This window comes from Eubalaena glacialis, chromosome 11, assembly GCF_028564815.1.
Source record: "Eubalaena glacialis isolate mEubGla1 chromosome 11, mEubGla1.1.hap2.+ XY, whole genome shotgun sequence".
Taxonomy (NCBI): Eukaryota; Metazoa; Chordata; class Mammalia; order Artiodactyla; family Balaenidae; genus Eubalaena; species Eubalaena glacialis.
In genome coordinates, this window is record NC_083726.1 from 52,067,396 (window position 1) to 52,094,267 (window position 26,872).

The 26,872-nt window shown below is 40.1% G+C and overlaps 1 protein-coding gene across 1 annotated transcript; it reads right to left on the reverse strand.

Annotated features, from left to right (window-relative positions):
* Positions 1-8,618: 8,618 nt before the first annotated feature.
* LOC133100852 (large ribosomal subunit protein uL30-like) lies at positions 8,619-9,056 on the reverse strand. Its single transcript, XM_061205345.1, has one exon. The coding sequence runs from the start codon at positions 9,054-9,056 to the stop codon at positions 8,619-8,621; it is 438 nt and encodes a 145-aa protein (XP_061061328.1).
* Positions 9,057-26,872: the final 17,816 nt, after the last annotated feature.

Here is a 26,872-nt window from a genome sequence, read left to right on the forward strand (position 1 = left end):
ATTTAAGAAAATTGAAATCATATCAAGCATCTTTTCTGACCACAATGCTATGAGATTAGAAATAAATTACAGGGAAAAAAACGTAAAAAAGCACAAACACATGGAGGCTAAACAATACACTACTTAATAACCAAGAGATCACTGAAGAAATCAAAGAGGAAATCAAAAAAACCCTAGAGACAAATGACAACAAAAACACAATGATCCAAAACCTATGGGATGTAGCAAAAGCCCTTCTAAGAGGAAGGTTTATAGCAATACAATCCTACCACAAGAAACAAGAAAAAAATCTCAAATAAACAATCTAACCTGACACCTAAAGGAACTAGAGAAAGAAGAGCAAACAAAACCCAAAGTTAGTAGAAGGAACGATATCTTAAAATCAGAGCAGAAATAAATGAAATAGAAACAAAGGAAACAATAGCAAAGGTCAATAAAACTAAAAGCTGGTTCTTTGAGAAGATAAACAAAATTAATAAACCTTTAACCAGACTCATCAAGAAAAAGAGGGAGAGGACTCAAATCAATAAAATTACAAATGAAAAAAGGAGAAGTTACAATGGACACCACAGAAATACAAAGCATCATAAGAGACTACTACAAGCAACTCTATGCCAATAAAATGGACAACCTGGAAGAAATGGACAAATACTTAGAAAGGTATAACCTTCCAAGACTGAACCAGGAAGAAATAGAAAATATGAACAGACCAATCACAAGTAATGAAATTGAAACTGTGGTTAAAAATCTTCCAAGAAACAAAATCCAGGACCATATGGCTTCACAGGTGAATTCTATCAAACATTTAGAGAAGAGCTAACACACATCCCTCTCAAACTCTTCCAAAAAATTGCAGAGGAAGGAACACTCCCAAATTTATTCTATGAAGCCACCATCACCCTGACACCAAAACCAGACAAAGAGACTACAAAAAAAGAAAATCACAGACCAATATCACTGATGAATATGGATGCAAAAACCCTCAACAAAATACTAGCAAACAGAATCCAACAACACATTAAAAGGATCATACACCATGATCAAGTGGGATTTATCCCAGGGATGCAAGGATTCTTCAATATATGTAAATCAATCAGTGTGATACACCATATTAACAAATTGAAGAATAAAAACTATATGATCATCTCAGTAGATGCAGAAAAAGCTTTTGACAAAATTCAACACCATTTATGATAAAAACTCTCCAGAAAGTGGGCATATTATGTTGAGGAACCTACCTCAACATAATAAAGCCCATATACGACAAACCCACAGCAAACATCATTCTCAGTGGTGAAAAACTGAAAGCATCTCCTCTAAGATCAGGAACAAGACAAGGATGTCCACTCTTGCCACTATTATTCAACATGGTTTTGGAAGTCCTAGCCATGGCAATCAGAGAAGAAAAAGAAATAAAAGGAATACAAGTTGGGAAAGAAGAAGTAAAACTGTCACTGTTTGCAGATGACATTATACTATACATAGAGATTCCTAAAGATGCCACCAGAAAACTACTAGAACTAATCAATGAATTTGGTAAAGTTGCAGGATACAAAATTAATGCACAGAAATCTCTTGCATTCCAATACACTAACAAGAAAAGATCAGAAAGAGAAATTAAGGAAACAATCCCATTCACCATTGCATCAAAAAGAATAAAATACCTAGGAATAAACCTACCTAAGGAGGTAAAAGACCTGTACTCATAAAACTATAAGACACTGATGAAAGAAATCAAAGATGACACAAACAGATGGAGAGATATACCATGTTCTTGAATTGGAAGAATCAATATTGTGAAAATGACTATACTACCCAAAGCAATCTACAGATTCAATGCAATCCCTATCAAATTACCAATGGCATTTTTTACAGAGCTAGAACAAAAAATCTTAAAATTTGTATGGAGACACAAAAGACCCTGAATAAAAAAGCAGTCTTGAGGGAAAAAAATGGAGCTGGAGGAATCAGACTCCCTGACTTCAGAGTATACTACAAAGCTACAGTAATCAAGACAATATGGTACTGGCACAAAAACAGAAATATAGATCAATGGAACAGGATAGAAAACACAGAGATAAACCCTTGCACCTATGGTCACCTAATCTATGACAAAGGAAGCAAGAATACACAATGGAGAAAAGACAGTCTCTTCAATTAGTGGTGCTGGGAAAACTGGACAGGTACATGTAAAAGAATGAAATTAGAACACTCCCTAACACCATACACAAAAATAAACTCAAAATGGATTAAAGTCCTAAATGTAAGACCAGACACTATAAAACTCTAGAGGAAAATATAGGAAGAACACTCTTTGACGTAAATCACAGCAAGATCCTTTTTGACCCACCTCCTAGGGTAATGGAAATAAAAACAAAAATAAACAAATGGGACCTAATGAAACTTTAAAGCTTTTGCACAGCAAAGGAAACTATAAACAAGACGAAAAGACAACCCTCAGAATGGGAGAAAATATTTGCGAACAAATCAACGGACAAAGGATTAATCTCCAAAATATATAAACAGCACATGCAGCTCAATATTAAAAAGACAAATATCCCAATCAAAAAATGGGCAGAAGACCTAAATAGACATTTCTCCAAAGAAAGCATACAGATGGCCAAGAGGCACATGAAAAGCTGCTCAACATCACTAATTATTAGAGAAAAGCAAATCAAAACTACAATGAGGTATCACCTCACACGGGTTAGAATGGACATCATCAGAAAATCTACAAACAACAAATGCTGGAGAGGGTGTGGAGAAAAGGGAACCCTCTTGCACTGTTGGTGGGAATGTAAATTAATACAGCCACTGTGGAGAACAGTATGGATGTTCCTTAAAATACTAAAAATAGAATTACCATATGACCCAGCAATCCCATTATTGGGCATATACCCACAGAAAACCATAATTCAAAAAGACACATGTACCCCAATGTTCATTGCATTGCTATTTACAATAGCCAGGGCATGCAAGCAACCTAAATGCCCATAGACAGATGAATGGATAAAGAAGGTGTGGTACATATATAGAATGGAATATTACTCAGCCATAAAAAGGAACGAAATTGGGTCATTTGTAGAGATGTGGATGGACCTAGAGACTGTCATACAGAGCGAAGTAAGTCAGAAAGAGAAAAACAAATATCGTATATTAACACATATATGTGGAACCTATAAAAATGGTACAGATGAACTGGTTTTCAAGGCAGAAATAGAGACACAGATGTAGAGAACAAACGTATGGACACCAAGGGGGGAAAGCGGCAGGGGGGTGGGGGGTGGTGGTGGGATGAATTGGGAGTTTGGGATTGACATATATACACTAATAGGTATAAAATGGATAACTAATAAGAATCTGCTGTGTAAAAATAAATTTTAAAAATAAAATAAAATAAAAGATATGCATAATTCACACATTATTATCAGTACATATTATTGTGTACATTTTTATATAGTTATTCCATAAAACAGATTTTTCTTGACTTTAGCAAAGTCATTTATCACGTTGTAATAAAGATTTTCATTTAATTTGTGTCATATTGGCAGTTAGGCTCTAAAGGACTAAACAATAAAATATGGGTGTATTCAGTGGATACAAAATTGGATATATTCATGAGTGCATATTAGAGTAAATGCAAAGTCAAAAAGTTAAAATTATTTCTGTCTTTTCAGGAAAGTTATTTCTCCTAAATAGTTTAAATTGTCTACAAAAGTGAAAGGCAAAAATACATATGATAATTAATGCATATCAAAATTTTAAATCAAAATTATTAAACTAAAACTAGTCCATCTCCAAAAAATGTTCAGACCAGTGGACTGGTGCTGGGATACCCATGGCAGGTTGACCGTGGGATAAAGAAATGCAGCTGATCCCTTCACAGAGCTAAAGTTCAAGGCTTACCTCTGCAGGGCTCTGTGCCTAATTTACATATATTTAAATTTAAATGTTTTGGAAAAGTTAATTAAATCTTACTAGGTATTTTCATAAAAGTAAAACCATTTGCCAATCTAGAGTTCAATGTTCATCTAATTACCAATGTAAATAATCAGTATCATAGTTCATGCATTAGTTAGATCTAGGTCTACATCTATAAGTTTAAGAGTAATGACAATTTTTAAAATATTGCCAATTGTTTTTTCAGAAACCATATGCAACAGTTTTGAATAATGAGATAGTTGGTGGGTATCTTCCAGGCCACAAATTGGAGCATCAAGAGAAGCAAGAAAACTGATGCTCAGTACTGCTGGGAAATGATGCTATTTGTGTAAGAGGAAAGGTATGACAAGGTCATTTGTCTCTCTTACCTGAGAACTTCCACTGCTCCAATCCTCTTCTCGCTCACAGCAGTGTTTCACCTCCAGCACTGGGAATAGCATAACCTGTATACCTTCAGGACAGTCATATGCGTATAGTTCAAGGATATGAGGCAAGAGGTGTTTCCCTGCAGGCCTGAAGGATGTTAGTCTTGAGAGCAGTGTTTGGGATTACCAGACACGTGCAGGCATTGAGTGCCAGATCGTAAGTAATAGAGTTGATGAGCTCTTCAATAAAATGTGTGTGTGTGGTGGTGTGACATGCTGCCAGTATTCTTTACATAGTGTTACCTCCATGGAGCCCTTGCTTCCTCCAGCAAGAAACCTTGAAATCATCCTGGACCCCTTTCTTTCACATCCTCTATCAAATCCATCTCCTAATCCTATTGGCATTGACTTCAAAGATAATTCTTGAATTTGACCATGTATCCAGCTTCTACCACCACTATCGTAACCAAAGCCACTGTTATCTTTCATCTTTTGTTGGTGCTCTGTGCCTCCTCACTCATCTGGTTCCACTCTTCCCTCCCCTGATGCCTCCTAAAGTCTATAACAGTAGGCAGTCATCCTCTTAAAATATAAGTAGCAACATGTTGTTCCTAGCTCAAATTACTTCAATGCCTTCCTGCTCCATTTAGAATAAAGGTTACGGTCTTTGCCATGGTCTACAAGGCGGTCCCTCAGTTGCCTCCTCTCTCCCTCTCTTCCTTCATTGCCTACCATTTACTCTTTGCTTGCTGTATTTCAGCCACAGGAGCCTTCCACCATCTGTCAGATACTCGCAGCACATGTCACCCTCAGAGCTTTTGCCCTTCTCATTGCCCATAGCTGAAACCCTCTATGCCAGAGTCAACCACTCGTCCTGACCTCATTCCCTGCTGACCCTTTCTAAAAAGCAAACTTTGTCCTCCTCTATGATTTTTTTTTCTTTAGCAATTTTTTAAATTAAAGTATAGTTGATTTACAATATGGTGTTAATTACTGCTGTACAGCAAAGTGATTCAGTTATACATGTATATGTTTTTTAATATTCTTTTCCGTTATGGTTTATCATAGCATACTGAATATAGTTCTCTGTGCTATACAGTAGGATCTTGTTGTTTATCCATTCTATATATAAAAGCTTACATCTGCTAACCCAACCTCCCACTCCATCCCTCTCCCAACCCCCTTCTCCTCGGCGACCACCAGTCTGTTCTCCATGTCCGTGTTTCTGTTTCTGTTTTGTAGATAGGTTCATTTATGGTATTTGTCTTTCTCTTTCTGACTTACACTTAGTATGATAATCTCTAGTTGCATCCATGTTGCTGCAAATGGCATTATTTCATTCTTTTTTATGGCTGAGTAGTATTCCATTGTATATATGTACCATATCTTCTTTATCCATTCATCTGTCAATGGACATTTAGGTTGTTTCCATGTCTTGGCTATTGTGAATAGTGGTGCTATGAATTTAGGTGCATGTATTTGTTTGAATTATAGTTTTGTCTGGATATATGCCCAGGAGTAGAATTGCTGGATCACACCTCTATTCTTTTAATTTGCTATATTTTTATATTGAAAATAAATAAAAATATAAATTTTTATTTAGAAGACTTATCAGTACCTGATATAACATATCTATTTTAAAATGTTATGTGTCTTGCATCCGGATGTGTCATTTTAGATTGGGTTTATGTGTGGTTCAAGGACCTGACTTAATCCCCTTGCTCTGGAGGTGGACATTTTACCCAGGTTTGGCCATTCCTGTCCACAGTGATTGGTTTGAGATTGGACAAGTGGAGCAAATAGGTATCTGCCTAATACTGTTTCTGAAACATTTTGGAAGTAGAAGCTCTGATTTTGTTGGAGTTGCTAAATTGGAGCTACTAGTAATCATTCCACCCATCTATGGGAGTAACCGCTTGAAAATAAAGACAACACAGAGGAAATTACACTTAAGAGAAGGAAAGAGAGATTCTTGAATGTTTAGTTTGAGCACCTGAATTTTCAGTTCAATGATCCAATGAATTCATCTTTTCACTTAAGCCAATTTGATTTGCAGCCACCAAAAGATTCTGACGAATATAATTACACTGCATTATACCTATATTTACCTCAACATTCTCATACAATGATTTCTGGGTAAATCAGATTTTATTGAAGGGTTGGTGTATCTAAAAAGAATTACCACATGGAGGGTTGTAATAATAATATGTTATAGTATATTAATATTATTATGTTAATATAACATACCAGTTATATAATAATAACAATCTAATCTAATAATAATCTAATATAATTATAAATAATCTATAATATAAAAATAAATACCCTAAATGTTATACACTAAATACAGCATTTCCCATAGTCTAAGAGAAGACAATCCAAGAAGTTGAACAATTCACAGGGTGTTTTCTCGTGGGTGTTCCATACCCAACCTTACACCTCTGTCCTCAGATATGTGCCTCTCAAAAAAAATGCCTCTTGTTTCTAAACTCCCATGGGAGAAACTCCACCCACCTTTTGGGAAATCCTACCCTTATACACAGGATTTGGTTTTATTCCCGGGTCCATCCCTCTTCCCTAGCATTGCATTTCCCCAAGTCTGAGTTTTTCAGCCTATAATAATGCCCAGGGCTGGGAGTGGAATGAGGGAGAGTGGTGGGAAGCGGTGGCACCAGCAGGCCAATCCAAGGTGGCCTCTGGAATTTCAAGTGCCTCAGAGTAGCCCAGGGCGGCCGTGGGTGTCCCAAATCCAGACTGCTTTTCAGGTCTCCCTGCTAGGGGGAGTGGCAGACATTCTGTCCAACAAGTATTTCCTCTGGTCCCACAATTAACTGTTGGATCACACACATACAAGCACTAACAATTCTCAAAGGCAATGTCGTCTAGAAAGCAACGATTTTCTAAACATCCCTCTGGAGTCTTGCAGAGTAGTGTCAGTTCTTTTTCTTGATCCTCTAACCTTTATTAGAAATGATACTCTCTCAGTCATGATGGGAGCATGAGAAGGTCTTACATGTGCCATAATGTATAGGAGCTGATTAAATTTTCAGCCCAGGGATCATCCTCCTTCCCAGTGTCCTGGTCTGGGGGAAGTGAGATGGGAAGTTGTCTACAGAGGGGACAGTTTCATTAACTTAGTTACAATATCCTTCTCCCCTGTTGGGTCTGGGGCTCCTTGAAAAGTTCTAAGTTTCACAGCCAGAGTAGATAGTTAATAAACAGGTGCTGGATTAACGAGTGACATCTGCCATGGTTATATTTAGGATTCATCACTCGTGAATTTGTTAATGGACTTTATTTATACACATTACTAAACAGAAATGGATTTGGAGTCTTTATTTTGGGCCAAGCTCTTGGTTTTCCAGAAGTTGCTGATTAAGATAAAAATATCCAAGAAGGAAAATAAATCCTCAAGCTCCAGTAAAATGGAATCAGTTCCCATATTGGCCAGAAGAGGGCAGAGTCCCTGTGGGAATGTGGCAGGATAGATGTATTTTGATACTGCAGAAAGGTTTTGGAACATAGGCACTGGCTAGGGAAGGGAAGAGTAAGTGGCAAAGAGAGTCTGGTGTGGGACAGAGGAAGAAATAATTTCTAAAAGGTGACAGAAGATTTTAAAAATTCTGTTTACTGCATCCAAATTCATCATTCATTTATTAATTTATTCCTTTATCAAACATTGCTGAGCACTTACTATGTGTCAGACTCTGTGCCTGGGGTGAGCAATGCAGAGATGAACATAGCAGACATGGTCTGGGGAGTGTATAGACCAGTAAGGGTTACAGGAATTAAACAATTAAGTGTGTGTGTAATTAATGATTTTGATAAGAGCTATGGAAGAAAATAACAGGATGTTATGAGATCTACTTTAAGTTGGAGGAGATCTCTCTGATAAGATGAAACCTGATGGATGAAGAGTCATGTGGAAAGGTAGGAGGCACGTGTTCCAGGCAGAAGGAATAGCTTGTATGAAGGCCCTGAGGTTGGAGGGGGGCTGGAATCTTCAAGGAATTAAAAGCAGGTCAGTGTGGCTGCGCAGGGGTAGCGGCATGAGATAGATTTGGAGAGATGCAGCAGGATCATGCGGGGCCTTTTAAGCCATGCTCAAGGGTTTGGATTTTCTTTTTCTTTTTTCTTTCAATTTGAAAGCCGTCACCATTTATTAACTGACCAGATTACAGAAATAATCAAGGTAGATACCTCAGTTCATCCTTCTAATAAGCCTATTGATCTGGTGCCAGCATCTCCACCCTCTAGAAGATGGGTGGTCTTTTTCTTCATTACACCTAGTGGAGAAGACAATTTGAAGGGTCACGGGAAGTTGTTTGCTTCTCTGAAACGTTTTCCAACAGAACAGATCTCATGAATCAGATCCTCCATACAGATGATGCCACATTTACCAAGTGATTGAGCAATCCATGTGTTATCTGTCAAGGCAATTCCCTTCTTGTTGATTTTGCCATAGCCAAACTTGTAGATCAGTTCATTTTCTGACTTCAGGTTTGGGTACCCCCATGCAATATGTGGTTCCACAAGCCTCAGCATGTTGACTGAAGGCTCGTTGAGCTTCACAAAGGTGCCACTGAAGATCTGGAGGAGACGAAGAAGCTGCAGCACCTTTCGGACCTTTGGGCTCACACCGCTGCTACCTCTGATCCTGATGACAAGTGCCAATCTGGGTTCCTCAGGCACATAGAAGTTGCCAGCTTTTCTTGCCATCCTAGCCATTCGAATATTGCTTCTGTACATCTGCCTATACTCCTTGTAACAGTGCTTAGCCTTTTCATTGATAAACTTCCTCCTTGCCTTTCAAAGCATCTTTTGGATAACTTCTCAGGAGCTTGATCTTCAGCTCTGGGAAATTTCTTTGCTTTTTCTTAAGGGTTTCTGGTACAGCGGGAACCTTCTTTTTCTTCTCTTCTGCTGCCTCCCTGATTCCAGCCAGAAAAGAGCAGGTTTGGATATTCTTGCACGAGCAACGGGAAGCCCCGAAAGGGTCTTAAGCAGAGGCATGGATCATCTTATTGATATTTTGAAAGATCACTCTGGGGAGTTCCCTGATGGTCCACTGGTTAGAACTCTGCACTTTCACTGCTGAGGGCCCGGGTTCGATCCCTGGTCAGGGAACTGAGATCCCACAAGCCGCAAGGCAGGCCAAAAAGAAAAAAAAAAAAATCACTCTGGCTGCAGTGTGGAGAATGAACTGGAGGGGTATTGAGGGAAGCAGGGGTGTTAGGAGGCTGTTACAGTAGTTCAGGGAAAAGATGATGATAGCTTGGACTAGGGTGGTGACAAAAGGTGGCAAGAACTGAGTGAATTAGAAACAGATTTGAGGACAGACTTGGCAAGACTCGGTAATCGGAGGTTGAGAAAAGGTGTCAAATGTTTTTTGACTACTTTCTATCATGAGCAATTGGAGAAGTCTAGGGAAAGGCAGGCTGGGGGTGTGAGGATGGGGAGTGGAGAGTAGAAAATGAAGAGTTCAGTGTTGGATCCCTGTAGCTTGAGATCCCTGTGAGATACCCAAGTGGAGATATTCTGGCCTGGAGCTCTGAAAGGAGGGCTAAGTGAGAGATACAAACTTGTGGATCAGCCCTATATAAAAATGGCATCTAAAGCCATGAATGTGGATGAAGTTACAGAGTCAGGGAGAACACAGAGGGATGAGATGTCCCAGGACTGAATCCTGAGAAACTGTAACCAAGGCAGGAATCACAAACATAGTCTGGATTCTGTGGATTAATGGGAACAAAGTCCTTTCAGAAATGTATCCAGTGAGGGGCCACCTCATCTTTCTTTCCTTGTAAGGAACTCTTATGTATTAGTTTCCTGCTACCACTCTAACAAATTATCTCAAACTCAGTGGCTTAAAACAATACAGATTTATTCTCTTCAGCTTCTGGAGGTCAGAAGTCCAAAATTGGTCTCACTAAAATTAAGGCATTGGCAAGGCTGTGTTCCTTCTGAAGGCTTAGGGGAAAATCTGTTCCCTGGCTTTTTTCTGGCTTCTAGAGGCTGCCCACATTCCTTGGTATGTGACCTGCTTCCATCTTCAAAGCCAGCAAATGCCAGGTGGAGTTTTTCTCCTGCTGCGTCCCTCTGACTCTGAGTCTCCTCTCTCCCTCTTTTATTTCTAAAGATGCCTTGCGATTCCACTGGGCTCACTGGGATAACCAAGGATACTGCCCTCATCTCAGGACCTGCTGATCAGCCGCTTTAATTCCATCTGCAGCATTAAATCCCCCTTGCCATGAAATGTATTGTAACAAATTCACAGGTTCAGTCGATTAGGACATGGGCATCTTTGGGAGTCATTATTCTGCCGACCAAACCTTACAAGTCTTGCTTATTCCTCTTTGGAAAAGTGTAAAAGAGTACACACCACTCCTCAAGTCCTAGAAGAAAGTCTTCCGTGATAGTCCAAAAGGGTGCACTTGACAAAAGTGGTGAGATTTGCTTGTGTGTCTGTGTATATTTGAGCGCCCATACCTATATTTCAGCAATTCACCCAGTTGGATAAGAAAGAAAAACAACTAGTGAAGTCATTGATTAGGGACTTGTTTATATTTATTCCCTTGTCAACTAGAATAGGGATCCTTGGGCTGTTATCATAACGAATGTCTCTGTCTTAGAGCATTTGGGCTGCTATAACATAATGCCATAGACTGGGTAGCTGGTAAACAACAGAAATGTATTTCTTACAATTATGGAGGTTGGGAAATCCAAGATCAAGGTGCTGGCAGATTCATCGTGTCTGACGAGGACTCGCTTCCTGGTTCATAAACGGCCATCTCGCTATGAACTTCCAGGAAGGGGTGAAGGATCTCTCTAAGGTCTGTTTTATAAAGGCACTAGTCCATTCACGAGGGCTACACCTTCGTAATCACCCCCAAGGGCCCCAACTCCAAATATCATCACATTGTGAGTTAGTATTTTCAACAGATGAATTTTGGAGGACACAAACCTTCAGTTTATAACAGTCTCTTAGTAAAACATAATGTCACTTAATACTTATTAGAATGGTAAAAAAAAAACCAAACAAAAACACCCACAAGTGCCTCCCTACCGCCCCGCCCTGACGATACCGGCACTGTGTATTCAGTAACCTGTAACAATCATTTGTGGCTGGTACCAGTGTCACAGCAACTCTAATCTACAGAGAAGGAAATTGAAGTTTTCGGAGGTTACATAGATGTGCCAAAGTCACCCAGATAATACAAGATTAAAGTGGAGACAGAATTCAGTGCTCTCTGACCCCGGGCCCATGTCCTTATTTATTTCTTCATCTTGCTTCTCTCAGAGCTGTTTTCTATTTAGAGGCAAAATGTCCGAGTTGGACTATGATATATACATACAGAGAATCATATTGCATGTACATATAGATATTATATATACATAATACATATGAAAAAGCCAAATATCTACTAACCCATTGAAGTTTTTGATCAATATAGATATAAAAAAGCAAAGAAGGCAGACTGAATGAAATCAGCATTTTTATTACTTGGCTGATATAAATTTTACTTGGACAAATAGGTGTTTGTTTATTTACCCAATAATGTTCCCCTTCCCCCCATTTTTATTATGGTAAAATATACCCAATAATGTTTTGTATTAAAAAAGATGAGACTTCGGTGTCTAAATTTTTTTGAGTGAGTTAATGCACTTTCTTGAAGTAAATGCTTATTCATTTCAATTCTCTTTTAAAGAAATATTTGAGGCCACAAACTTATACCTAAGAACCACTTTAACTGTTCCCCATACGTTCTGATATGTAATACCTTGATGGTTGTTCAGGTCTAGATATTTTGTAATTTCCATTATCATTTCCTTTTTAACTCATGAATTGTTTGGAGGTGCTTTTAATCAAAATGTGGTATTCCTCCTTTTCTATATTGCTATTGTTGTCTAACTTAGTAATAATGTGGTTAAAATGTAACCTCTATGACATCAAATTTTTGAAAAATTTCGTGCTGTCTTTGTGACTGGTATGGGATCGATTTGGATAAGTGTTGTATGTGTGCTTGAATAGAACGTGTATCTTCGAATTGGGGAGTACGCTTTCATGTAGCTGTAATTAGCATGTTGAATCCATGATGCATGACCTGCCACAAAAATACAATTTAAAAATTTTTCAGTGGGAGTAAACTTCCTCTGTCCCTGGAGATAAATTCTGGAAATTGTGGTGTCTTTTCTGTGGACTCTGAAGTAATAAACAGTCCTGTTCTCACTTTGGTCCCCAAATCACCATCTCTGGAGTGTCTGGCAGGATATATCAATCAGTGCTTCAGTCTACATTCCGGTGAGATGGCACCTCCCTCCATGTGGATGGCTGTGGGCTGCCTCGGGGGATATGGCTGGCTTCTGGATCCTAGTCTCTTCTCTCTCCCCCATCAGCTTCTTCTTAAGCTGCTGCTCTGTCTGTCTAAGCTTGCTATCTTAGTGAATGACACCAGCACCCACTGCCTAGGTCAGAACTGGCAATTTTCCCGGACTCCTCTTCCCATTTCCACTCCTATTGCTAACAAACACCAAGAGTCATCAACTCTGCTTCCCAAACATCTCTCAAATTGGTCCAATTCTTTCCATCTCTGCTGCCACTACCTCTGTTCAGACCACCTTTATCGCTTGCTTGCATCATTGCAATCACCTGCGAGCTGATCCTCACCTCCATTTTGCAGCCTGCTTAATTCTTTCTGCTGCAGCCAGTGATTTTTCTAAAGTATAAATCTGATTACATCATTCTCTGCTCAACTCATTCAGTGGTTCCCTATAGATCATAGAATAAACTTCAAACTTCTTAACTTTGTTTACACGGTCCTTCAGGATCTGGCTCTGTTTTAAAAAATTTCTCTCCAGAGTCTTCTGTGATCATTTCCCTCTTCCTAAAACAAACCTACACTCTAGCCATTCTTACAGGCCCTAAAATATGCTATGCTTGTTCACCTTGAAACATAATGTGTAGGACTTTATATCTTTGAGATTGATGATCTTTCTTGAGTTTACATATCTTAACTCCAGAAGAGTGGAATGATGGAAAAAAGATTAACACACACACACACGCACACACACAAATACATACAGATATACACATACATTTGTGTATACAGACACATATATATTAATATATATTTGGGATAAATATATGGAAAGTTTACATAAATGTATGCATATATATGATGGAAATTAGCAATCAATAAATGCTTTTAAAAATTGTACATGGATATTCAGTTATAGACAGCAGGTTACAGAATACATTAATTTTCTCTTCTTCCCTAGATTCCATCAGAATCATAGTAAAGGCATGTAAAAGCAACAAATCCATGAGTACACAAAGAATGTGATTGGAATCAATAAAAAATAGGAGATTTCCACATATTTCTGGAATACAGATTCAGCAAATTTTGCAGAGCAGAAGAAGCTGCCTCTTCCACTTCACACAGAGGAAGACAGAGACAAGAGAAATCAGATTTGCCCAGAGGAATCCCAGAAAGACTTAGGATTCTGGAATTCCAAGTAGAGTAGTGGGTGGTATTTAGGCTTAGGGCTGAAAACAGGGTGATTACATGGGTCAGTGGACTGCCATCCATTTCTTTGGGCATAAAATGTCATCAATTTGGTTTCTTTCCTGAGCCTGGAAGTCAGAGGTGACTTCCCAGGAGACCTCAAGTGTCTTAAAAAAAAAAAAAAAAGAAAGAAAGAAAGAAAAAAAAGAAGACCTCCACATACCTGTGGTATGAAGAGTTGAAAAGATAAAATCAAGAAAATCCCCAAAAAACAAAACAGAGAGAAATTTTAAAAATATATTTAAAATATCCAAGCAGCGTAGAGGATTAAACCAGCCCTATCTGATCAACAGGGCATCCAAAAGATAGAATAGAGAAAACAAAGGTGAATAAATTATCAAAGGAACAATATAAGAAAATTTCCCAAGATTAGAGTCAAATAATCAACTTCTCAGTGAAGCATTCCCGGACTAACCCATTAAAACTGTAGTCTCTCCACCTAGCCCCTCCTTACTTAATTATTCTCTTTTGAACTTATAACCACCTGGCATACAATGTATTTTACTTGTTTGTTTAATGTCTCTCTTCCCATTAGAATGTAAGCTCCCTGCAGGCAAGGCATTTGGTCAGTTTTGTTCACCGGGGCATCCTCAGCGCCTACTCAGTGCTTGGTACAGTCGGTGTTCAATAATTATTTGTTGACTGAATGAGTAATAGAATGACTCAAGAGATCTAAACCCTCATCTGCTGTGGAAAGAATTCAGTTGATAACGCCTCAAATTGGTTTCTCAATAAAATGATATATAGGCCTATAATTTAGAAATATGAGACAACCCCCTGAAGCAATTACTAAAAGAGTTAAAGGCACTTAACTGCATCTGAGGAATAAGATGGGAGAGTAGGAGTGGGAGGAGGCAAGTCGCTGTTGATTTTCATCGTAAATTATTGCAAACTATTTGCTTTTTTCACCATGTGACTGTACTGTTTTTTTTAAGAGTGTATATGTCTTAGAAAACATTTTATATTTATTTTCTGTAAATATATATCAACAATAATAATAGCTAACATTTATTGAGCACTTATTACATGCTAGGCATTGTGCTAAGCTTTATATGGATTTTTGAGGAATGTATTACATATCTGTTGTCATTTTACATGGATTGAAAACATCTGGATTTAACTTAAAAATAGAAAAAAAAAAACCCTCAATCCCCAAATGTAAATATTTAGTAAGCTTAAACTCAGTCAAATAAATTCTGCTTCTCAATCTTCATAACAAAGATATGAATTTGATATGCCTCTTCATCTCCTTAAAATGCAAGAAACAAAGCATCATGCAATATTTTTTAAAGTTTTTATTTATTAGGAAATCCCCATAGCACTGCAAAAGCACCTGTCAACAGGAACTATAGAAACTGAAGGAAAAATTGTGCGTAAGCTCTTTTGGAGACATCTGTCCGTGTCATCTGCTTGCTTTCCCACCACCCTTCTTTCCAGTCCACATTTCTCTTTCAGTCGGTTCATCTGAAGTATAATTGACCTTTGTTTCAGGAAATTTATGGGATTTTCACAACATGAAATGGCTTCTGACAGAGTCATTTTTGGGCCTCAGCTCTGATCTGCTTCCTCCTGTCTCTGCCCGGATATTCTGCTGTGACGCCATCCATCACTGGTTCAGGAACACATGGTGCCATCACCGCGGCAAATCATTCTTCCATCATTCCAGAGGTGACATTGAAACATTGATAGCTGTTAACAAAAATCCTTTTAGCACAGTTCTGTCGTTTGGACGCTTCTGGGGTTTAGACTGTGCTCTGGATCTGTTGGGAGCAGCCCCTTCTTCCCTTTTCCTTTTTGCTTGACTAAACTCCTCCTCATCTCTCAGGCTTCAGCTGAGATGTGCCCCTGGAGGAGCCTTTCTCGACAATGACCCACCTGAATGTGGATCCTGCACCTCCTGCAGCTCCCGGAGTATCCCTCTGCCATTGACTTCATAGACTGAATTGTTGCTGCCATTTATTTTCAGTCTCCTGTGCTGGGACCTCATGCTCCCTGGGCACAGAGACTGAACTCTTCGTCTTGCTAGCTCCAGCGCACGGTGTGGTGCCCTGGTATGTAGTAGGTGCTCAGTAACCATTTGAATGAATGAATGAATGAATGAATGAAAGCCACTGTCACTGTGTACAGTTCCACTTTAGTTTCACATACTGAGTATGTATGAAAAATAACAACCAAAACAACTGGACAGCTGTGATTAACAATTTCAGTGAAAGGCTAATGAGTTAAATAATCTTGGCCTAAATCCAGAAGTTAAGGGAAAAAGAGATAGCGAGAAGCCTGTGCATATTTCCTGTGTTCTGTAGGAAATAAATATTTCCTAAGCTCTTTTCCTCCAGCAATTTCCGAAGTTGAGAATGCACCATATAATTTTATAGCCCCATGAAAGAAGAAAGTAAAATGCTTTCGGAATGGTTTGTGCCACATGCTGTAGCCTAGCCTCTTATTTATGGCTTGAAAAATAGGTGAGGGAAAGTTGTTATATATTCCTATTTCTTCAGAGCCTTTGAACAATAGTTAACAAAGACCACACTGAAAATTGAACTTACCTTATCACTCATGAGATCAGGTTCTGAATTATGTGAAGCAAAAATGTTTCCAATACAGTCCCCTCCGCCACCAATCCCTCCATCCCCTCAGCTGGCATGAGAGAAGCATCGTAGTTACTTCATGCCTTTTCTACTGCTGGTCTTCATTGGACCAGAGCTAATATGCGCTGAATGCCCTTCCAAATGATAGGAAAAAGTTGAAAGAGAACTTTAAAGGTGATTTTAAAATTTTAATCTAAGGCTAGTTGAAAGATGATTATTTAAGGTCGTTCCGTGATTATCGGGAAATTGGGCAAGATTTCATTTTTTAGCTCAAGTATGTGACAGGCGAAGAAATAACAAATCAAAGAGAAAAATAGAAGAACAAAATTATTCTACTTTGATGGCTTATGTGTTTTATCTGTGATGCTAGATTTTCAGTTCATGTAACTCTGAGGGAAAATGGATACATCAGGATGCTATTAATAATAATTGTGGGACATTTTTCATTGATTTATGTGAGATTAGACTCTGGCCCATTGTCTATTTTCATGCGGCAGTTTTTTCTTTTGTAAGAAAAGTACTTTGGTTAAACAGAGTGTATCTTTGACCTGAATGGTGTTCCAGAGACATATTTAATTACAAGTTGAAACAGTGTTGGTCCCAAATCTATTACCAGAATAATAGTCACATTATCTCTCATTCATCTATGGGTGATAATATGTGATGTTTCAGTTACTTTCTTTACTAACTCTACTTTGTTTACTAGACCCTAGTTGGCATTGTATATTGTTATTATTATTATTTATGCTTAATTATGAATTACTTTTTATATTATCTTAAATTTAAGGAAGAACATATCTCCCACACATATTTAAAGTATATATATATAAATATATATTAATATATAAATTAAAATATAAATATTAAATTAAGTTAAATTTATTTAAATTAAATTATATTAAGTTAAATATATAAATATATATATATACATTTTATACATATATACATGTATGTATATGTGTTACATATATATACACATATAACTGCAGTGGTTGTGAAATAGACAAGCTCTCTCATGAAACTCCACTGCTGACTATGAGGTTGCTATTTTGCCATTTGTTGGTTTCAGACTCCAGTAGCTTCTATTATCAGTCCAGGAAGTTCCTTGTTTCTCTAACCTGGAAATATAATAGGAAGCCTTGTACACGTGAGCTATGGGAGAGCCAGGAAAGGTTCCTCCCATCCATTACTCTTTCCTTATTCTAAATTCCCATCACTTGCAACTGATTCCTTTGTGTTTAGGCTTTGTGGACATCTTAGTATCACAGAATCCTAGACTTTTAAACCTAGAAGGAATATTAAAGATCTGATCCAACCACCTTCCTAAGCCTGTAGATAAGGAAACTGAAATTCAGAATTTTGTCCAAGGTTTTACACTCTGAGGGTGGTAGAACCACTAGAATCAAGGCCTTCTGAAGGTCACTTCTGCTGACTCTCACTGTGTTCATTAATTTCTTTGCTCTTTAATTTATGGCATAGTCAGGATTCTTCTGGGTGAAAGTGAGAAAAACCCAAATCTGACATACTTCAAGGAAAGAAGAAACGTTATTAGCCTCTGGGCACGATAGGCTCAAATAATGTCTTCCGCATTTGGACTGTCTCCAAATCTTGCCTCCTGTCTGTGTGGGCTTCATCCTCAGGCAAGCTCATCCCATGCTGTGGCAACACGCCTTCCTCCTCACCACCCTCCCCTCAGAAGTTACAGGCATGCATCCTACCAGCTTTAATTCCACCAGAGTGAGAAAAGCTCATTTTCCTAGTTAGTCCCAGAAAAGTGGTGACATGAAATCTCACGGGTTTGCCTTGGGTCATGTGCCTGAACCAATCAGGGGGTCAAAATAGATCAACTGGCCTAGCTTAAGTCACATGCTCTCCCCTGCCACCAGGGGAATCTCATAGGCTGAGAGTGAGGAAGAGGAACTTCCTCCAAAAAATTAAAAAACAAATAAAAATTGGAGTGCTGTGGCAGAGGAAAGTAAAATAGAGACCAAGCCGTTTAAAGCAACCACTATCAGCTTCAAGTGCATACTATGTCTCAGACACTGCGCTACGTGTTTGTCTGGGTGGCATCTGTTGTTAGCTCATTTGCCTACCAGTTGTTTTTTCTTAAAATGAACATGCTGGCCGAAAGCTGAACTGACGGAAATGGAGTCAAGGAGAGATTACATTGGATGTGTGGAGGGGGTGATGGGGAGACAATGGGGAGAGGTTTGGGGTGCAGAACCCTGCACGGGGGAGGAAAAGTGAGGCCTGAATGAAGGTCAGCAGGGGCCCAGAGGACAGGAGAGAGCTGGGAAAAGGCCTATGAGAGGCTGCCGGTCTCCACTGGGCTATCTGCTCGGTCTCAGCTCTGCTCCCTGAGCAGATAACCCCGTGGAGATGCGGTGCGGTTGATTCATTCATTCGTGCACGCATTTTGGGAGGGCCTACTGTGGCCAGCTGCTGTGCCAGGTGCTAGGGAGGCAAAGGTGGTAAGACGGATCTCCCCTCATCATCCACAGGGGCCATGTTACACAAAGCTTTGTGACAACTGCAGGAATTGCTACCAGGGAGAAGTCCAGAGTGTTCCAAGAGAACATACAGAGGACCTGACTGTGTGGAGAATGTGGGCGGGGAGAAAGGCAGAGAAGGTCCCCTAGAGTAATACTTGAACTGAGACTGAAGAACAAGGAGGAGGCTTGCTAGGGCGGAAGAGGGGCCAGGAGAAGAGAAGGAATTCCAGGCAGAGGGTACTGGAGTCTGTGCGAAGGGGTTCAACGTTGTTGGGGAACAGTGGGGAAGGCCGGTGACTGCTCAGGTTGGAGGAGGGATAAGAGCCAGACCATGCCACTCGCTTCGGGCCACTGGAAAGACTTTGAACTTTATCTGCAGGCATTCGGCTTGTGATCAGATTTGTGTTTTTAGAAAGATCACGCTTGCTGAGGGTGGAGAAAGAATTGAGGGGGGCGGGTGAGACTACACAGCCAGAGCTTAAAGAGGGGATAGTGTAGAAGTGGCAACAGAGATGGAGAGAAAGCGACCACAGTCAAGAGGTGACTTGAGGACATGGGGTGGGAGGGCGAAGCTGGGGCGAAGTGAGAGTAGCATCGCCATATATGCACTACTGCATGTAAAATAGTTGGCTGGTGGGGAGCAGCCGCATAACACAGGGGGGTCAGCTCGGTGCTGTGCGATGACCTAGAGGGGTGGGATAGGGAGGGGGGAGGGAGACGCAAGAGGGAGTGGATATGGGGACACGTGTATGCATACGGCTGATATGCTTTGTTGTGCAACAGAAACTAACACAGTACTGTGAAGCAATTATACCCAATAAAGATCTATTTAAAAAAATAATGAAATAAAAAAAATCTGAAACAAAACAAAACAAAAAGAGGTCTTTGAATGTCTTAGTATTGGAAAGGTGACTTCAGCAATAGTTGGACAGGCAGTGCAATATACCCATGGGTTTGTGAAAGTTTCACATTTTCGTTAGCTGGTTGAATAGCAGGTTTTATTTTCCATGACAGTATTAAATTGGCTGGGGATTAGGCTGAATGTAATTGTTTTATGGCCAAATGGATCCCATTGTAATAGTGACCATATATCAGCCTGCCAAGTGCCTGATTTAAGAGTACAAGGCCACAGGGAACTTCTCTGAGCCTACAGATTTGCTGACTAAAGATAAAGGAATGGGACCTTAAACTCTGGCAGCCCCGCAGAATGTCCTGGGTCTTAACGGTCTTGCTTGCTGCAGTTTAGATAATCCCTTAAATCTGTAAGAGTTCATATATGTAGACTCTGGAACTATATTCTTGGATTGATGAATGGGATGAATAGCCAGGTTCAGATGCTCTGCAGTGCCATGGGAGAATTCCAGTTGATGTGGGGCAAAGACTCCAAGACTGGGTGTGCTGTAAAGATGGTGGTCTCCTGGAAAACCAGCTTTGCCAAATTGAATTTGAGCCTGGGAAGCTAGAATTAAATATGTTAGGGATGTGCACCCGAAAGAAGGCTTATCCTGAGCAGTGATTGATAGGATAGTCTACGGTTGTACAGTAGTCTAGAGAAGAGAGTGTGGAGCCAGAGTCAGGGACTTATGGCTCTGTCATTTACCAGCTCTGTCTCCCAAGCCAGTCACTTACGCCTTCCGAGCCTCAGTTAACCCATTTTTAAAGTAAATATTATAATACTACTATTACTACTACTAATAATACCTGCTATGTCACCCAGCATGGTGCTGAAGATGAAAATGATGAAACGAAGTTGAAAAGAAACGAAATTTGTGAAAGTGCTTTGTAAGTGAAAAATGAAGATGCCAAAAGAATTGTCATTATTTGTTCCAGTCAGGATAGGCCAAATTGTACCATGGTCAGAAATAGCAACATCTTGCCTTAAAACAAGGTCTCTTTCTTGCTCCTTCTGGCAAAGTCCACTGCCCGCTTGGCAACTCTTAGGGTATCACTCTTCCATTCATGTTGACGATAAATACGTGACTTTAGGGATCCTTGCTCACATTGACCTCACCTCACTTTCTGGTTATGCAGTGGGCCCCACTGGCTGTACCACTGTAAAAAGCAGCTGCTGTTTTTCCCCTCTCCTGGGTTTGTTGTTTGTTTTCCCTTCTGGAAGTGCATTTGGATTTTTCTTCGGGCCATCACCCATTTCATGTTTTACACGGGGCTGGCTCTTCTGCACACCACCAGTTCAGTCACCAGGGGAAATTGCAAACAGGAGAATCTCCTTGTTTACTCTCTTTTTCTCTTCTGGAATAAGCAGTCACTTATTCCTGACTGGTCCAAGACTAGTATCCTTAGGTGACCAAAGGGAAATCTAAAGGGGGTACAGAGTTCAGTGGGAGAGGACTGGGCAGAAGAGAATTATTAGGTGGCCTGAAGAATGCTAATGAGAAGGTGAGGGGCAAAGACTGGCTGTAGAAGCGCATTTAGCTTAGCCCCGGGGGGCTATAGCTGGAGGCTGGAATTTAGAGGGAGAACTGGAGTTAGGTGCTAGGATCTGGGAGGAGGAAGACCACCGAGAAGCCCCCTCCTCCAACGCTGTGATACATCCAACCAAGAACAAAGTCAGGAGCCTGGAGCAGCCAGGGCTGAGGGCTGAACTGAATGGCAGAAAGGAAGAGACCCCACAAGCAAATGAAGCTGCGGGGCATCAGGGACCCCTAAGACCATCGCTGTAATGGAGGTGACTTGCATTTTGCTGATTTTTCAGGGGTGATTCCTTTTAGTAACCAAATCCATTGAGATCAAACACAATGCAAACCACAGTGGGAAAAAGGAGTCTGTACCTATATTAATGATTTCCATGCATGGAATGTACAACCAAAATTGGGTTTGAAAACCTTGATACCTTTTGGACCATGTCTGTGGATATCCCTGTGTGCAAAGATCAAATAATGGTAGAAACTAGAGGAAAACATGCTAGCTTTAAGCCCATCCTGCAGCCAGAGTCCAGATAACAGAAATAACAAGCAACCCTGTATAGCACCTTCTATATGCTGAGTGCTTTTCAGCATTTCACCTATATTGACTTCTTTAATCCTCAGAACAACGCCTTTTTTTTTTTTTTGGCCACGCTGCGCACCTTGTAGCAGGATCTCAGTTCCCTGACCAGGGATTGAACCCCGGGGCCACGGCATTCCTAACCACCGGATTGCCAGGGAACTCCCACAACAACGCTTGTAGATAGATGCTGTTATTATTTCTATTTAAAGATGAAAAAAAACGATCCCAGAATAGTTATGTGACTTGCGAGTTAGTGGGAGAGCCAGGATTCAAACCCAGGCAGTCTAGTTCCAGAGTCCACACCTTTTGCACCATATGGGGCAACGGGCTGTCTTGTCCTGTGTCCCTGGTCATCACCACCTTTGCAAGGGGGTTGAACGACCTGCATCTTTTGGAGTGATGCCGCTTAAATGGCAACTCTCTTCCTTAGATTCCTCTATGACATAGCTGACATGGCCTGCAGAACCAGCAAACGCCAGTCAGTGACATGGCTTGGGAGGTCACTAGAGCTCCTGGGATCTCAAATATTCAGGGAGAAGTTGAGGCCGGGAGTTACAGGACTCCTCTTTCCTCCCGCCTCTCTGGGTTCTCAGAGGAAGCAGACCACTAGGGCTAGAACTGCATCTTCTATTTTTCCTCCTGCAGCAAGTTTCTTCCTAGGTAGGTAGCCCGCCCTCCCTCCACCACCCCTCCTCCACATCTAGGTTCTGGCAGTGAAGCATTTTCAAATGTTGTTACTCCATGTTTCCGAGAATGTCTGCTTAATCTAGGATTAGGGCAGCCGCAAAACAGGTGGAACCCGAAAGTGAGAAAATAATCAGATGAGAGAAGGAGAGATGGGACTAACAGACCACAAGGGGTTGGCTCAAGTACAGGGGCAGGATTAGGGTCCTGGAAGGCTGGTAGGGGTGAGGCAGGGACGACCCCTGGATGAATGAGGGTAGAGGCGGGTATTAAGGTTGTGAATCAGGCTCAGAGGCAGGAGACAAGAACCCAACTATTATAAACTGGACACAAAGTGGGGTGCTGCTCACTGACATGAGGCTTTCCCCATAGGCTCTACCGGGACTGGGTATGAGAGTAGGACAGAGGCATGGCTGCCTCAGCATGGATGGAGTCCTGAACGCAGAGGAGGAGGAGGAGGAGGAGGAGGAGGAGGGGGGCAGAGGGTCGTACTGCAGCCATTTCACACCTCCTTGAGGAAGAGACCAGATGGCCAAGTTTTACAGATGGCTAAACTCAGACTGTGGGTGTAGACCTCTGTTGTTGCCTTCTGACTCTGGTCGTTACCCATCTGCATTTCCTATTTCACAAGTAATTTTTATTCTTTTCAACTTCTCTTCCCCTTTTAGGCCAGATTTCTTAGAACTGAAGAGCAATTGCTCAAGGATGACCTTGCCTAACTTGAAGAATTACTCTTGTTCAATAAAAAATTAATCTTATGTAAATAAAACTTGATAAGAAGTGCACCCATGCTGCCCTGGTCCCCTCTCTTGGGCTTCTTGTTTCCCTTTTCTGAAGTTTCATTCACTGGTCTATAATCTCAGCTTGCATCACGTCCCACGGACTAGATTGTTATTCATTCTGTAGTACTGTTTTTATTGCTGCCCAGACACCTAAACCACTTACCATCCCTGAATTCACCAGAGTCGAGCACCCCTAGCCCTGTTAGAACATTCCCCTCCGCCGCCAGCCCCCGCTTATGAAATGCTACACTGGCTGAGACTCAATGTCCCTGCAGCCCCAGGATCCTTCTCGGATGACGGTGCTACAGCCCTTGTGTGAGAGGACCTGCAATTTGTCTCTGATATTGGCAGAGAGTTCAAGATGCATCGAGCCACTTTCAGGGTAACTCAATAAGGTCCTATTTCCACAGCTCTCTCTTGAGTCCAGCTCGCTCAGGAGAAGTTTTGACTCTCTGTAGGTAGGGATGAAGTCTCATTTGCCTTTATTGCCCCAAATGATATCCAGTACATATTAGAGGCTCCTCTGATATTTGAATGCGTTGGCTGATTTTTTGGACACCCTCCTTGAACTTAGGTTTAAACTTAAGAGATTTCTTCATAACTTTCACAAGTGTACTACTTATTGTTTGAAAGCAATACTTTAACTTTTCTAAAAAGAAAAGGAAAGAAAAGCTTACTCAGAGATCATTTAATGAGCATTAACTCTAAAATATGGGACGTTTCTTTATCCCACTTATCTACTTATCCTATTCTGGACATAGTATGTCCTTTCTTAGTCTTTCTTTTTCAAGCCAAAGAGTCTCTCTTGGTTTGTTTATTTTTGTTTTCAAGAAGTAATTTCTTCTCACGTGCTTTTCTATATTAATAAAAATGAAGAGACTAAATATGGGTTACATTAAATACATTTGGCCTGTCTATTATTAGGCTGAACTAATCATCCACCCCAGCAGGAAACAGCTTTCCCTCCTCTAAATTCTTACAACTTGTTGCCTCAACAGTTTACTTGGTTCTTTTTGCACGCTGCCTGTATTTCTGCACCTGCATAATTTTTTTCCAAGGAGATAATATTTTGAAAGGCCTCTTGGTCTGGGGCTTAAAGCATAAAGTAGGCACTCACAAAATACAGGCTGTGAAAGTAAATAAATGAAGGAATGAAGTAGTAAATTTGATAATAAATTTCCTGACAGGAGATTTCTTAAAATGAACAAGCGCGTCCTAAGAACAAAACACAGAGAGTTTTAGTGACAATGGTGGCAGCACAACGCAGATGATTTGGCTTTAAAAAATCCTGGATCTACTCCTAACCACCAGCAGAGTTATAAAGATGATCTTGAACTTGGTGGAATGATTCTGACTCTGCTTATAGGTTTTATAGAGTAAAAAGATTCCTATTCAGTAGGCACTTTGTAACTTTCATTTCTTATTCTTTTCACCAAACTGTTGGACCTCTACAGATATTAAGTCAAAGATAACTGACATATCAGTTACTCCCATTACAAACTTTGTAGATGCAGGCCTTCAATGGAAATTCTCTAGTTTTAAACTGTAGACCATTCTTCCTTTACATTTCTTTAAGGTCATCTTTGTAGCGTTAAATGTCAGGCTACGAAAGGTGAATTTAGGGCAGTTGATTTAAGAAGTATGATACAGCCTTCCCTCAGAATCCACAGGGCATTGGTTCCAGGATCCCCTGCCCATACCAAAACCCAAGGATGCTCAAGTCCCTTATATGAAATGACTCAGTTCAGTCGGCTCTAGGGAATCCGTGGTTGGTTGAATCCGCGGATTCGGAACCCGCGGATTCGGAACCCGCGGAGGGCCGTCTGTACTTTAAAACTTTATGTTCGTGTGTGTAGAGGTGTGGGTGCACACAACAAAACGACTTGTAAATGTCTCTCTCCTTGACCTGTTTTGACCAAACTTTATTACTCATTTAATGGAGTCATGACAAAGAGTAGGAATCAAAACACATGGGGATCACAGAGGCTGTTATGTTTATTGTGCAGAACAGACAGTGATAATCCACTAGAGAAATATTTTCAACAAGCAAGCGATTCAAAGTACAATCATAGACAGCAACTCTACATGAAGAACAAAGTTAGAAGACACTCAAAGAAACAGGGAGAAAGTCAACTGCAGTTCAACGTCTTGATACTTTTCTCCTGCACACATACCTAACTTGCAGAAATGGTAGAAAAGTTAAATGTCCAGTCTTACTTAGCCCGAGACCAACAACAGCAAAGAACAGTCCTATAAAATTTATCTCCCACAAAAATAAACTATATATATAAAAATTTTATGATGTTCTTACTGTTCCATTGGCCACAAGCTTTTTTCAGTATGTAAAATGAGGTATACTGGGGCTTAAGAGGTAGTAGTGTGTTTTGATTGTACAACGTATAGGAAATAAGAGAGTAATTTCATCAGAGATGGAAACTGCCGGGTGCTCTGAGTTTGGCCAACACGAGCAACTGCTTTAGTTTTATGAGCTGGCCAGTGAGGTTTCAAAAGGCCCAACCCAAGACACGGAATGGGGCTTTTTATGAGCCACTGTTTAGTTGCTTATTTAATGCACAGTTAAGAGTAATGTTGAGTTTTAATTCTCTCCATAGCTCCTTTGGTGATTGGCAACAGTGAGCAATCTGCCAGTCTCAGAGAGGCATGTGGCCTTTGAAACTACCTCCCTGAAGCGGCTGGAAGAGAGATGGTTTTGAGTTTCATTTGGCATCAGTACTAAAAGCCAGACTGACACAAGCCGTCATGAGAAGCTACCTCTTGGCCCAGTTGATAATACCATGTTAAAAAGTCAGCACACTCACTAGGAGAGAAAGGAATAAAAACTCTACATAAGAAGCGTTTAAAATAAACCTGGCTGAGACATATTACAAAAATCACATTTGTGTAAAATACATGAAAATATCTGTCAAGCATTTTCTCATATTCAACTAATCTTCAAAACACATATTTTTGATTGCATCATGCAAAAGCTGAGCTTGTTGCATCTCACCTACAAAGCTTCAAGTTTCTTTGAAGGTTGGCTTTATTTTATTTATTTGCAAAGAAGTATGTAAAAACGTGTTCCTTTCTATCAAAAGCCTTTTACAAAAATAGTTTTGACGAGGGTTAGCTGCAGTCTGAACTATTTCAAACATTGACAAAAATGAATGCTGCAAGTAACAAGTTCATTCCTTTTGAAGTCTGGAGGTAGGTCTTTGCAAGTCAATTAGTCCATTTCCTTAAACAATTCATGTGAGGTACAAACTTGGAGGGTGATATTTAAACATTACAGTCAAATTTTGTGGGATGTGTAGTGTAAGGAGGAAAAATATCCTTAAGAACCTAGGAGCGACTTGGTTAAAAAAAATTCAAGTTAATGTGGAAAATCTAGCAGAGAAGCTGAAACAAGTATTTGTAAAATTTTAATTAAAAAAAAAAAACCATAGAAAA